The sequence below is a fragment of the Anguilla anguilla genome, chromosome 8 (genome assembly GCF_013347855.1).
Source record: "Anguilla anguilla isolate fAngAng1 chromosome 8, fAngAng1.pri, whole genome shotgun sequence".
NCBI classification, from domain to species: domain Eukaryota; kingdom Metazoa; phylum Chordata; class Actinopteri; order Anguilliformes; family Anguillidae; genus Anguilla; species Anguilla anguilla.
Genome location: NC_049208.1, coordinates 42,374,260 through 42,388,509, shown reverse-complemented (window position 1 = coordinate 42,388,509; position 14,250 = coordinate 42,374,260). Strand labels below are relative to the sequence as shown.

The 14,250-nt window shown below is 41.3% G+C and overlaps 1 protein-coding gene across 3 annotated transcripts in view; it reads left to right on the top strand.

Annotated features, from left to right (window-relative positions):
* The window catches only part of med30 (mediator complex subunit 30), a 32,682-nt gene extending 18,693 nt beyond the window's left edge, over positions 1–13,989 (top strand). For 2 of the 3 annotated variants that reach the window (XM_035430006.1, XM_035430005.1), the window contains exon 5: positions 4,391–5,250. In XM_035430006.1, coding sequence (XP_035285897.1) covers positions 4,391–4,735 — 345 coding nt within the window. In that variant the 3' untranslated portion in view covers positions 4,736–5,250. Of the gene's footprint in view, positions 1–4,390; positions 5,251–13,301 lie in introns of those variants that run through there. The other variant, XM_035430007.1, reaches the window with a different exon arrangement.
* The last annotated feature ends 261 nt before the right edge of the window (positions 13,990–14,250 follow it).

Sequence of the window (14,250 nt, the reverse complement as noted above, 5' to 3'; positions counted from 1 at the left end):
TCTTTTTTACTCATTAGTGAAGTAAGCTCATTAGTGAAATCAGGTGATCATGTGTATGGTTGGGGCAAATACCTTCTGATACTGCAGCCCGCAGGACCTGGAGTTAAGTAGCCCTGGTCTAAATCATAATGCTGTGTTGCTGAATGAAAAAAGAAGCTGGTCCTGATAATCTAACTTTTGGAGATAGAACGTAGGGCACTGTTCCAGAAATTGATTTAATGATTTTTTTAGAAGCTTCTGATTGGCCAATTGTCATAATTAGGAGTTAATTGGGAGTTAATTGGGAGTTCATTGGCAACTGTGGCTGTATTTAAGGGCCTACCTTTAGAGCCACTTCCTTTTTGCCCTTGATACCATGAGAAAATCCAAGCAACTCAGCTAAGACCTCAGAAAAAAAAATGTGGACCTCCACAAATCTGAGCCGTGGAAGTACCACCAGCATTTGTGGAAACAACTGTATGCAAATATAAAACTCTTGGGACCACACAGACATCGTTCAGGAAGGAGGCACAAATTAACTTGCAGGTCTGAATGAACTTTGGTCAAAAAAGTTCAATTGAACCCCAAGACCACAACAAAGGAACTGGTGAAGGAGTTGGAGGCATCAGGTACCAACGTATCTACATCCACCATTAAGAGAATCCTATATCGCCATGGCCTAAATGGTTTTCGCGCAAGGAAGAAGGCCCTACTCCAAGACCGGCATAAAAAAGCCAGAATTAAGTTTGCAGGTGATCACCAGGACGAAGACCTAGCCTTTTTGAGGAGTGTTCTCTGGTCAGATGAAACAAAAATTGAACCAAAACTTGTTTGGCCGTAATGATCAGCGCTATATATGGAGGAAAAGGGTGAGGCTTTTAATCAGAAGAACACCATCCCAACTGTGAAGCATGGGGATGGCAGCATCATGTTGTGACGGTGTTTTGCTGGAAAAAGGACTGGTACACTTCAGAAAATAGATGGCATCATGAGGACGGAGGATTACCTAGAAATACTGAAGCAATACCTCAAGACATCAGCTAGAAAGTTGAAGGATAAAAATTCATAGATGTCAAGTCAATGTTTGGTATGTGAATTTGGCATCACATATTTTGCACTGAACAGTGTTTTCATTGACCTTTTCAAAATCATTCCACATGGCACTCTTTTCAACTGACGATTAAAAAAGTGAATGACAATGTGCCCCACACACTCTACTGCCCATTTAGAGCAGTAGTCTACAGTGAGTTATTTTTATTTTGAATGGTTGGAGAATTTTAAAAAGAAAAAAATAATTTTTGATTATTTAATTTAACATCCGACACATATGCTCGCAACTGAAATCGACAAATTGATAAATTGTACACATCCCTAGTCTTGACCCAGCAAATTGTAGAAACGTCTTGCATGGAAAATCAATGACTGTTCACATGACGCCGAAACTGAAATTTTTTCACAAAGATGAATCTGTGAATCTTTTGAATAATTATTTTTAATTATGAAGAGGTAATTCAGTCCTAGGCGCATGGGTATAATATTGCCAGTGGGTCTTACATATTTGTTAATTATCAATCAGGAGCCATGCACTGTTATGCCTTAATCATACATGCTCCTGTACTGACACTGGCTGTGAGGAGGATAATTGGGGCATCGCTGGTGAAACAGCCCTGTTTAGTTGTGCTGTTTGATTACAGGGCTGAATTAAGCTACTGCTTACCCACAGTGGGCAAGCTTATAGTGTTTCTCAGGCTCTCCTCAATGAGCTGAATTCATTCCTGTAGCATTCCTGTGTCCCTGATTGCGTATTTAACAGCGCCTTTCATGGCGAGCTTGGCTTCCTGAAGGCCCTCATTATAACTGTTGAATAAATATGTTCTGAATCCTGGGTTTTCTCAAATATGTTCAGATTGCCCTTTGAATATATTTTGAATGTCGCCTATTCCGAGGTAGTGAATGTGAAGCATAGATTACTTATTTGTGTACTACTGCTCAATAATGAACTGTTTTAAGCAATGCTATTTGTTCCTGCAAATGTACCCCTTTGTCCTTGTTTTGGTTGTTCTTCAGACTCGTTTTGCATCATTAAGCAAGTTTTTCCAATTATCAGACTTTCCTGGGTCAGCAGCCTATGGTTTGTGGTAACCGTACTGTCGCACTGGAGGTTCAAAAGGATGCAGTGTTTTTCCAGACACCCTAACATATGTGACGTTTTCATTTGTTTGGAAGGAATTAGAGCAGTCTGTTCAGTACATGTCGGCACAACCAGGGAACATCAGAGACGTGTAGAGCTGAAGACAGCACCACTCACAGATTCCTTTGTCATGTTCTGTACAGCTAACAATTACTGTGTCAGGGTACACCATGGCATGCATAATTGTTCTTAAAAGCCATTCTTCTGCAAACTGCAATTCGCTAGGGACTGTTCCTATTTTTCTTTAAATCAAAACAAGAACATGAAAGAATGAAGGACTTTCCAAGGGAGCATGTCACAGTTTGTTTGATACTTATGTACATGTTGGTGTTCTGTTCTGTCATTGGTGATTATTTTAGTTGAGGAGGCATATTCTTTGCAGTTGCTCATAGAAAAGGTGAAGCTTCATTTATGGATATATTTACTTTGAGAAAATGTTTATTGATGGCTTGACTTCTATTGAGCGCTGGCTCAATTTTACCCTCGCTTTGGTCTTTTGGCAAAAACGTATCAATTAAAGACCTAGCATGGTCCAGAGTGGAAATGGGTCTAAAGGGTTAACCTGGGGACCTCTGTCTATGCCATCTCTATAGCCTGGGTGGTGCTTTGCCATTAACAGGAGGGTGATGGTCTTGATTTAATACCAGTCTAAGTATGAATACATTCCTGTCACAGCCCATTAGGAATGCCTCAGAGTAAACCAAGGTCTCCTTGGGTGTTATTAATTCTCCCCAGCTCCTCTTGCTCTCACTGCCTCTCCCTCTCTCTGTGTCCCTGTATTTTTAATGCCCTGTTAATTACCGCATGTATCCTCTTTATTCAAATGGGTAACTGAGAAATTAAAGAAAAGAATGTTTATAATTTCAAATAAGCTGCTCATGCTAGGGTGCACACACAATGAATTACGCTGGCATTGTTGGTTACTGTTATCTGAGGCACAGGCCCTGGTGGCGGGCTAGCAGTGCCACCGTAATAAACAACACACTGAAGCGTTAATGAGATTGGGGAGGGGATGCTGGGTCGGGGGCACCCGGATTAGCAGTCTCTCCGCCAGGAGCCCATTAGATTGCCTTGGTCCACGGGCCAGGTGGTGTAATTACAGTCCTCGAGAAGAGGTCAGGGGGCTGAGGTGGAACAGGGACCGGGGTTATTGAAACAGAACGCAAACATGCAGAGGTCGGGACCAGGTGTACGAATGGTCTCTTGACACACGGTTCTGTCCTTTGGTTTGCCCGTGTTCCAGCGGTGTGTCTGCATGTCGCACTGCCTGCGCAGCTCCCTTTCAGCTCACTGGTAAGAGAGTGGGGGGCCAAGGGCTGGTCCTGACAATGTAGGGGTCTCCTGTCAAAGGTCACAAGTGCAGGAGAACAATCCCCTCTGCACAAGCTTGTACTGAACAGCTGTTTCAAAATGCCTCAGTATTTCTTACGCCTTCCAAAGGTCTACGTGTGGACAGGAATGTGGGGAATTGATAAGGAAAGTTGACTTTTAAAAAGGTTACGTGCTCAGTTTCAAATCCAGTCAAGATGTGCTGCTGTATTCTTGAGCACGGCTGGAACCTGAATGGTTTCTTTATATATCCAACAGTGTAGACTGATGATATGCGAAAAAGGGGTGGTTATTCTAGTCGCAGTAAGATGATTTAAAGCAATTGTGTGAATTGAATCCCTAGTTTGTGTTTATTTACTTTGCGTTCTAAGTTTTCTGAATAAATAAATGAATGTACTGTAATCTGCCGGAATCCATGAAATAGTAGCTTTGTGTTTGTCTTAACTGACTCCTGAAGTTTTGGGGTTTGATGCTCAACTGAGTCTCACACCAAAAGCCTTGAGAGCAATGCTCCTGCTCTTCCTCTGTCTGGTACTCAGCATTAGAAGGACCCAGCTGTCAGTAATGGGGCTGCAATAGGCTCATGTTCTCTTTTCGGGGTACGCTTGTACCTGAAGAAAACTTCACACAATCCTTTGAGTCATGCAGCTGTCAAGAGAACGTCAGAAGGCACCTTGGCTGAGAAAAGAATTTGTGTTGGTCTGAGAGGCGTAAATTAGTCATAATTGAACAGGATGTGTGGTGCTCCCCAAAAAAAGATACTTTGCCACTCTCCCCAACCTCAGATCTTTCTTTTGTTATCCTTGTGTGGGAGTGACAGGAAATTAGAGCTTCAGCTTTTCTTTCTATCCTTTACCTTTTTTTCTTCTTCTTTTTTCCTTTTTTTTGAAGAACTTTGTAGGAAGTAAAAGCCAGACCTGCTGTGGTCAAACCCAGACACATGCCGAAGAGATGAAAGCACTGTGCAGCAGTGGAGGAGATGGAGAAGCATTAGCAAAGATGTTTTTTTCCCACTCCCCCCCCAGGACACCTCTCACTCCCTTTCTCCTGCACCCTTCACCCTCTTCCCTCTTCGTAGAACCTGCGGAGGGAGTTGGCCCCGGCATGCCTTCCCACAACCAGCCCCTCCATTCTGCGGCATGGTCACCGTGGGTCAGCTCTTTATTTAGTGTGGCTAATCAATTCCCCCAGCTCATCTCCTCCACTGGAGGGCTTTACACTTACAAAGGCATCTGAAGCTAAAGCCTAAATGCTCCTTTGAAGATTTGATGAACTTTTCAACCAGGGGATTATATATTTATTTGATTCTGATTTCCTTTTCTCAGTTTAGCCTAACAGGAAATAACTGTCAGGAAGAATCTCTAATTGCCCTGCTCACAGTACACTGTGTTAATGAGAAAATTTACTTGCATTTGAATAACAGTTTATGGAGAAGTCTGAGTGTAGTTGCCTCTGTGGCCCTGTGGAGCCAGAGTTCAGACAGAAGTAATGCGGTATGGCTCCTTACTGTGCTCCTCCTTTTTGAAAAAGTTTTTTTTTTTTTTGGGCTTTGTGAAGAAGCTCTTTTCATTGAGCACTATTCAGGATTTATTCACTCGCATAAGCATTTCTGGCTATGTCAGGGTTTTTTCAGGCGGGGTTAATTTAGCTACACTGGTCTGCAATTGTTTTTTTAGCATATGAAAATATTGAGTTGTATCGAATATTGTCAGCTGTCTTGTGATATTAAAGGGGAATTGCACTTTATAACACTTCTGCTTCTCATGACTGATATTGTCCTTCTAATGAATGTCGCCCTTCATTTTTCGATTAGTTATTTCATTTTAAATGTCTAACGTTAGAAACAAAAACCTTTTTTTTTTTTTGCGCAAGTCCACATAGTTTTTTTATTCTTCTTCGATTTCGTTTTGCAGCTAAATCAAGAAGAAGCGAAGCAAAACATTCCGTTAACTTAGCGTTGAAATCGAACAAACTAACTGCTAGCTTTTGTTTGATGTGATATCGGTGTAATAATGAGGTGCATTTTACCTGGTTGTTATAATGCCCCCGTTAAACTTGACTTGAAAGCACATTTTCATAGTTTTCCACGCAATGCAACTTTGTGCCAGACATGGCTGGATGTAATCAGACACCCCAACATAACAGCCGAAGAAGTTTGCAAACGAAGACTAGGGTATGCAGCGGCCACTTTGAAGGCACCGACTACCAAGGCAACCGTCTGAAGCCTGGAGCTGTACCCACCGTTTTCCCATTGTTGGTCGAACCGCTCGCGGTAGGTACTATGCGGGCTGGCTAACGCTATCGCGTCTGTCTGTGATACATATGGTGCCTACCACCAGTTGCCTTTTTTCTGCCTCAATCTCGGCCCGCTCCTGACTCGCTCTTGCACGATCAGCCAGTGTAATATCTGAATATTTTGATTATGCTACTTTCAGAGTCCTAATAGCAAGTCTAGCTGAAGTTATCATTGATGCAGAAAACCGTAATTACTCCCTAGCTTAGATGTTACGACTAAAGTGCTTTTATTTCTTGGTAGTTAAAGTATAGTGGGACTTTTTTTAGCTGACCGATGAACTTGATTTAATATTGAAGAAGACATAAAATGTAGCGTTGGTTCAATGGCACTTCAGCAAATAAAAAATTCATTTCAATGCAGACAGCCTATATTGGTCAGTGATTAATGGTGTGGGAGATGGTGTGGACGCTTTTACTTTAAACTGCAGTCCCCAAAAATATGGCCAAATTTTATCAGTCAGATGTTATGAGAAAGACCATTGTTGATACGCTGTAAGCCTACATCTGATCAGAGAACAGCTTTCCATCCTAGGACCAGATAATAACTGTAGATGGGCCACAACTTTACCAATACCATACTGGGAAGGTTACTCACCCACCCAAGTTTGGCTCTGGCCTTTTAATTTCTCAATGGGAGACGTCTAGACTAGCTTGAAAATTTGAGCTTGAATACATTTATTTAACCAACATAACATTTTATACTATCACAGTCAGGATATAGCTTTGCCAGCTTGATGTTGGAAATGATGTAGCCTACAAGGACTGTACAAGTGTGTTGCTTACTTTTGTTGTTTTAACTTGACAGACCATTGTAACCACTTAGTTGATATGGATTTAAATTTAGTGAGAGATACCTCAGGGAGTAAGCTACTGTATCAAACTTGGCCAGCCACTAATAATTCATATGGGAGTGCCAATATCCACGGCAGCACTCCCTCACGTAATCGACATTATGTTACGCTTCACAGTTGGGTTACAGATAGCTTTGCTGACCTGATGCTGTAAGTAATGTTTTAAATAATTTTACCCACATTCACATCGATGCAGCTGGAGAAGAGAATGGATGGTAAATGGACTGCATTTATATAGCGCTTTTATCCAAAGCGCTTTACAATTTATGCCTCTCATTCGCCAGAGCAGTTAGGGGTTAGGTGTCTTGCTCAAGGACACTTCGACACGCCCAGGGCGGGGTTTGAACCGGCAACCCTCCAACTGCCATACAATCGGTCTTACCTCCTGAGCTATGTCGCCCCCAATTTATACAATGTATAAGAGACAATGAACTAAAGCGACTCCGAATGGGTTTTGGACCGATGGCTTGCAGAAGTTCAGATGCAGGATTTTAATGTTCTAAAGAGACTAGTCAGTGCTGAAGGCTCGCTCTCATCCTGTGTGCACGTATAGCAAGGGGAGGGGGGGGGAAGCTGACTGGCTGTGAGTAAGAGCTGCTTTGTTGAAATAATGTGTAAAGCACATAGTTATCTTTTATGTTTATTGTGAGTAAATAAATATTCAGACTTCATTCTGAAACTGGCTGGACAAATTAAACTGTGCTAGGCCACCAGTTTAGATTGGAACACTGAGCACTGAATAAAGAAATTAAATGGCTTAGTTTAGCTTAGTTGTCAGCTTGTGTCATGCAAGGTATTTCTTTGCATTACTGGCAAAGAAGAATCTCTTGATCAGACCTGGGCATTTCTAGCATTACTCTCTGGTGCAATGTTGTTCATTGTGAGAAATTGGAGCAATATTCATGTGACTAGCTAAGCGATTACTCCTTTGTAGGTAATTCTATTGTTGTGAAACAGGCATGTAAAAGTATTAATGCACTTCCCAAGAGGGGAAAAACTATGATGTGATAAAATAAGCCCTGTTCACAACAGCTTTTGTCTACTGTCGTGCAAAATTTAAATTTGAACCTTTCAAACTGGTTAGCATCCACATTGCATAACATTGCATCTCTGAACTGTGGCAGGTATATCCAGTTGCTGAACCTGGCCAGTTCTGGACCAGAGCATTAGCCAAACGTTTTAAGCCACGTCTCAGCTAACTTTCTGTGGAGAAAAAAAAAAAGAAAGCAGACCGGGTGTTAATGACAGCACAAACGGGAATAGACTAAGCCCAGCCCAAGTTCCTCTGCCATTATGGTGGGAGATAAATGACGGATGATGGAGGAGGCGCTTTAGCAGGATTATCAGTGCTCCCCCTCCCCAGTCGGTCTAATCCCCTCGCCTCGCTCTCAGACACTTACACTTGTAATTCCGCGCCCGGTCCGCAGCAGTGAAAGGAACTGTTCTAGTCGCCAGTGGCAAGACGCAGTGCGGATGAGCCGAGCCGGATCCAGACACAAGCTCCACGCTCTGGCAGGCAGTCCGTGCTCCAGCCACAGCTGAACGGGGGCAGCCTGCTCTCTTTCACTGAAGTGCATTAGAAAACCTATGGAAGGTGAAGAAACTCAAGCCTGGCCTACTTAAATAAAACCAGTTAATATCTCTGCCATCAGAATGCAGCAAAAACAGGGCTGTTCTTGAAATGTTTAGAATGTGCATGTGAAAGTGTGCTTAAAATATAATGATGATTACCTACTTAGAATTTCTAATGTAAAGTTGTTTTCTCTGCCGTTTCTGTCAGGTTTAATAAATCATTGATTGTTCAGCTTAACTGAATAACTAATAATTGCAGAAATAGGCTCTATTTCAGTGTGATTTTAAAGCAATGAAATTCTAACAGTTCCTAAAGGAGTAAGTTGTGCATGTGAAAATGATGCTTAATATTCAAAGACCATAAGTGTTTTTGATATTTAAAAGCCATTACATTAAAGACATCTATTTCTGTATTTTGACATTTTAACATTTCCCTGAAGCTGCCATTAAACTCTCAGCCATCCCCAGTGGACCTTTCTGAAAATACATCACAGTTCAACTTGTTGATTGGAAGCTGTTTTGTAAATAGCATCTTACACAAAATGAGTCGCTGTGGCAAAACATCAGCATTCAGCAGCCAATGTCTTTGGGAATCCAAACAGCTGAAGACTTTATGGTTTATTTATATCACTCTATCATTTCAATTGCGACAGATGGAAACTGAGGTTACTGAAAAACAAAGGCCCTTGGAGGGACCGGCAAACAACGCTGAATTCCATGGTATTGATTTTAACATTGATTGGTCCACAGCAGCCATGGCCATTTTAGCAGGCTTCCACAGTATCAGTCCCCAGGAACTCCTATGATTCTTAATATCCTGTTTATATTTATTCAGTAAGAGCAGAAATTTAGCTAATCTCGGTTAAAGAATGGGAAGAAATGGTTGTGTTAGGGTATGCCAGCACTCAGACTGGACTTCCAATGAAGTAATTAGTATGGAAGACATTTTGTTAGATTTTGAGATGAAAAGAAAGAGTCTGAGGAAGAGAGCCATAAAATGAGATAAGGAATGAAAATTAAATAAAGGTTGCTTTATGGCAAAGTATTACTCTTTTAATATCCAGTGTTCACCCTTTTAAAATAATAAAGGCTTTTTAATGCCCCTCTGTCTTTTCAAATACAGAAGTTGTAGTTAAAAACAATTTACTTTTGTAGACATCCTTCATATATATGGATAATCAGATATTTGTCGCATTACAGCTTTTCATTTGGAAGGAATCGAGACAGTGGCTGCAGTTGGAATCAGAAAGGAGCTGCTCACTGCAATTGCTCACCTGGTCCTAGCTTGAGCATCAGGGACTGCAGGTTTTCATTGTTACTCCCACTAAATTGAGCTATTACTGGGTTCAATTTGTGGCTGGTCTTATGTTGAAAACAAAAACTGCAGATACTATGGCTTCCCAGGACCAAAGCTTCCCCAGAGCAAGGCTAGCAGACCGGATACGAATCCTCCCTGAATGCACCAGAGAATAGAGATGAGAAACTTTCAGCAGTGGCCAAAATGGTGGAAGTGCATGTAGCGTACGATCCGGCTGCATTCTCCCATGCAGCGATACACGGCTTCAGCTCGCTCATGTTCAGGCATGCTCATTTCACCACACACTGCATTCATTCACAGGTGGTCACATGAAGGCGAGCGCCCTCGCTCTGTAGCGTGGCAGTGCCATCTTCCATTAGACTAGACACTATGGCAAAACTTCACACCTCTCAAACTGAAAATTATAAGCTCTTAAAGGAGTACCATGGTGATTTTCACACTTTCTCGGTTTTATGTGCTATTTGCACAAGAGGCATTGAAGAAACACAATGAGTAAAGTATTAAATATGTCCGTTCTGTATTTTTGGAGAAATATGCGTTTAAAATTTATCGTCCTATTTTCAACCGGTTGAGAAAGTTGTCAACTTGGTGCGTCACGAATACAGTAACCACTCTCCTTTCCACGCCCCGTAAACCCATGGATAACTCGACCCATAGTTTGTGCCGCTGGCTTACCGGCAAGACAATGCAAATATTTGACTAACGTTAGGTTCACTTAAATTAGAGTGCCTTTTAAGGACTATTAGATTATTTCTGGTTATATTCATTTAGCTAGCTAGCTAATGTTAGCTAGCTAGGTAGTTTGCTTTCATAAGGCAATGTTATCGATAACGTTAGCTAGCTAGTTTGCTTTTATGAGGATGTTATAGTTGTGCTTTTATCTTAACTTGGCTAGCTAGATAGCAAAAATTATAATTGGATATAAGTCAATGTCCTTACCTTAGCTATCTATCGATACTTGATATACTACTAAGCTAGCTAGCTTGTGAAAATTCAGTCTCCCAAAAAGAGTGCGTATCATGGGGGTAGCTATGGTAATGGGGCACGGTCTGTCAATCATAGCTAACTGACAGTTCTCATTACCATGCCCAGACGGTTCGGGTGAACTTTTATAGTGGGAAATTTAGGCTTAGAAAAATACGTTTTAAAGTACATTGAAATGACTGAATAATAAAAAAAATTATGCACATTTGTTTTGTTGTTGCCTAAAGACAACTGGGAAGTGTCACGTTCAACCACCATGTTACTCCTTTAAGCTTTGAGTGGAATAAACAAAATTTACATAGAAAATGTAAAACAGCAGTGGCATAAAAGGCTTAATACAGGTACAGTATTTATTCCAAAAGCCTTCATAAACGTAACTTCCATATCATCCATAAGAAATTGATGTATAAAAATATTTTTTGAATGACATATAAAATATGTAAAATGCTTATGTCATCATTAGACATTATGTCAATGCACTGACAAAAAAGTCCTGAATATGTTCTGAAGTAATTTATGAAGATGCTAGCTATGATGGGGTTATACTTGCTTCATGAAGATTTTCGGGAATACTTGGTCTGTTTAGTGTGGCTGAGTGGTATAGGCCAAATGTAACACTCTACTGCGTAACTGCATGAGAACTATTTTAGTGACTTTACAGAGAAAGTGTGGATAGAAACTTGACCTGCAACTCCTTGGATTTCTGTAAGGTTATTTGCTGTTTGATTGGGAATGTGATAGGGACTGTCAAATCTGATGATGATGCATAGGAATTTAGGCAAGTGTAAAACAAGTCGCTCTGAAAGCCTGCTGCCCAGAGTGCCTCCCTGTCACCAGCTACTCTGGGGCTGTGGTAGTGGGAGCACCAAGCTGAGGCAGTGCACTTCACTGAGGTGATCCCATGGACCAATGACTGGCAGGCTGTGGACAGATCTGGGTAGTCCCTCATCTCTGTTAAAATCTGCACTGCACACGCTGCATTGCTGCATCATATTGAAGTTTTTTTTTTGTTATTGTGAGAGTGAGCATCCATAGCGCCATTCTATTACACACACGTCACACTGACCTCCATGTTTTGGAAGTAATACTCTACGGTACCGAACTCTACAGGCTGTATCTATTTTTGTATTGACTTTGTATTGTATCCATTTGGCACTGTAATAATATGTATTTGGTTGTCCAGATGAGATGAAAAAACAAAGTGTATTGAATCCCTATAAAGGATTAATGGTCAAATAAATTGTTCAAAATAATTAACATGGGAAGTTAAAAGAATGTCTGAGCAGAGTTGTTTGAGTTTTGCCCAAGATAAAACTCACTGTTTTGCGAAGAAGTCTAGCTCCTTGCACCGACCATGTCCCATTCCTAAATGCTGTTTACTCAACTGCACAATTTTCAGTCTACCATAGAGACTGTGAGATGAGCCATACAGTTTTATCTATGGCAGGGGGAAAAAAAGAAAGAAATTCCTGAGAGCGATCTGCTTTTTCTTAATCACATATAATTATTCATGGGTAAAGGAGTGTGGCTAATGACTTTATTGTGCATTTAATCATTGTAGATTTCATTTCCACTAATATTCCTCCAGCCTCCTCCTTAGACAAGCTACCTTCCAAGAGCAACTCTTTTAGGACTGCTGAGGAAATGTGGGTAAAATGCTACACTGCTGCAGGTATGCCCTCTTCAGGGCAGGTGTGTCCACTTCATGGCAGGTGTGCCCTCTTCGGGGCGGGTGTGCCCACTTCAGGGCGGGTGTGCCCACTTCAGGGCGGGTGTGCCCTCTTCAGGGCGGGTGTGTCCACTTCAGGGCAGGTGTGCCCTCTTCAGGGCGGGTGTGCCCTCTTCAGGGCGGGTGTGCCCACTTCAGAGCTGGCATGATTTTGCCCACAGGCACTGTGAATCATTTGTTAATCATTGTTAAGCTGTGTGATAATTGAGTGGAATATTACAGCAGTTCAGAGGAGACTGCTGGCAGCTGGGTGTGGGAGAAGCTTGGGTGCCCTTATATGCAGATATAAGCAATAACGGGTTTATGTAAACAGCAGCTGTTTGATATGAGCTTAAGCGCAACTGACTCAAAAACTTGACTTGGAATTCCTTGTTGCGTACCAAAGCCTGGTTCGGTGGCAATATTTTTCAGAGTTTGCCAGTCTTCATTGTTTCCTGAATTACTGGCATGTGTAATTTCTGTATGTTTACAGGGTTTGAGCTGAACAGAATATGAAAAACATGCCATGTGTCTCAAGGCAAAAAATGGATAGGCTGCCTTTTTAACCAATGTGAAATGGCAGATTTCTCATACAGTTTATTTATTGGCAGTACTGTAGGTCTTTTAGAGAACACTGATGATGACTGTATCACTGATCCCAAAGAGCTGGACTGGCACTGAGCAGGGACATATGTTACAAAAAGCAGATAGTTATTTCCTGATGAACTATGAAACTGCTAGCTTATTCTAACCATGAATTAATCCACTTGTGTATTTTCATCCCAGATTAATATAATAATATAATATAATATAATAACAATATAATAATTAATCTCCGTTAATATAATATGGTGTCATTGCTGGCAGTGGCAGTGACCAACTTTAATGTGACTGGGTCCAGGCTAGTATTTCACTCGTCATGTCCTGGCATTGTGTCACCGTGGGACAGGATGAATTCCAGTATTTGGCCAGTTATCTGAAACTAAGCCCTGCTTTCTGCATTGCAAACTGTACTAGGAATGAGAGGCCCAAACCCCAGAATAACCCAAACCCTACTTTGTGTCTTTATTTCAGAAACTCAAACAGAAAAACCAGCAGCTGAAGCAGATAATGGACCAGCTACGCAACCTGATCTGGGAGATAAACTCCATGCTCGCCGTGAGGAACTGATACACACACACACACACACACACACCGTAGATTATCCTCAGGCTCAATGTGAGGATCTTAGACATACGCACACACCCACTTGCATGCATACACAAACAGTCAAAAGTTTCTGGAGGACTGTCTACCTGCTAGTTGGAACATGACGGGGACCTTGAGACTCTGAAGATGTGCTTTAGAGGAGTGGTCTTACACAGTATACATGGCAGTGTTATATGAGAGACTCCAGCGAGAGCAGGCAGCTCTGCCATGGCTGTGAGAGACAATATGATGCGTCCATGGGTTCAGCTTACAGGAGATGACAGCTTACATTGAAGAGGACATTGCTCTGTCATTTACATCCAGGCTGGAGATGATTATGTGTCAGAGTTATGTATTGTGATGAATATACAGTAGCCCTCATACTTTATTCAAACCGCTTATAAACATCAAAAAAGTGACGTAGCACAAGGAGTGCAAATATATAATCTGTATTTTTTTCTCTTCAAAAGCAAAAATGTACGAAAGAAAATTGTCATTGTAATAATAAAAATCATCTAATGCTATCCTACTTAAAGTTTCCAAAATGATTAAAGTTAAGATTTGCATACCTCTATTCCTTTGCAGTTTTCCTTTGGTGTTGAACTTAAAACCAGAGGTACACTGCTGGAAACATTCAGGATGAACAAAGTCTGTCATCAATAAGATAAAGCATCCCTAATATTAACACTGGACATTGATTGCATGAAACTGCTGTGAATCCTTTGAAAATAGAAAAGGTGGTAGAAAACTTGTTTTGCACCTTACTTGCACCATATTCTGTGATCCAGTGCAACTAACTTTTCAGGCTTTCATCAGCATTATTTAAATATCTTTA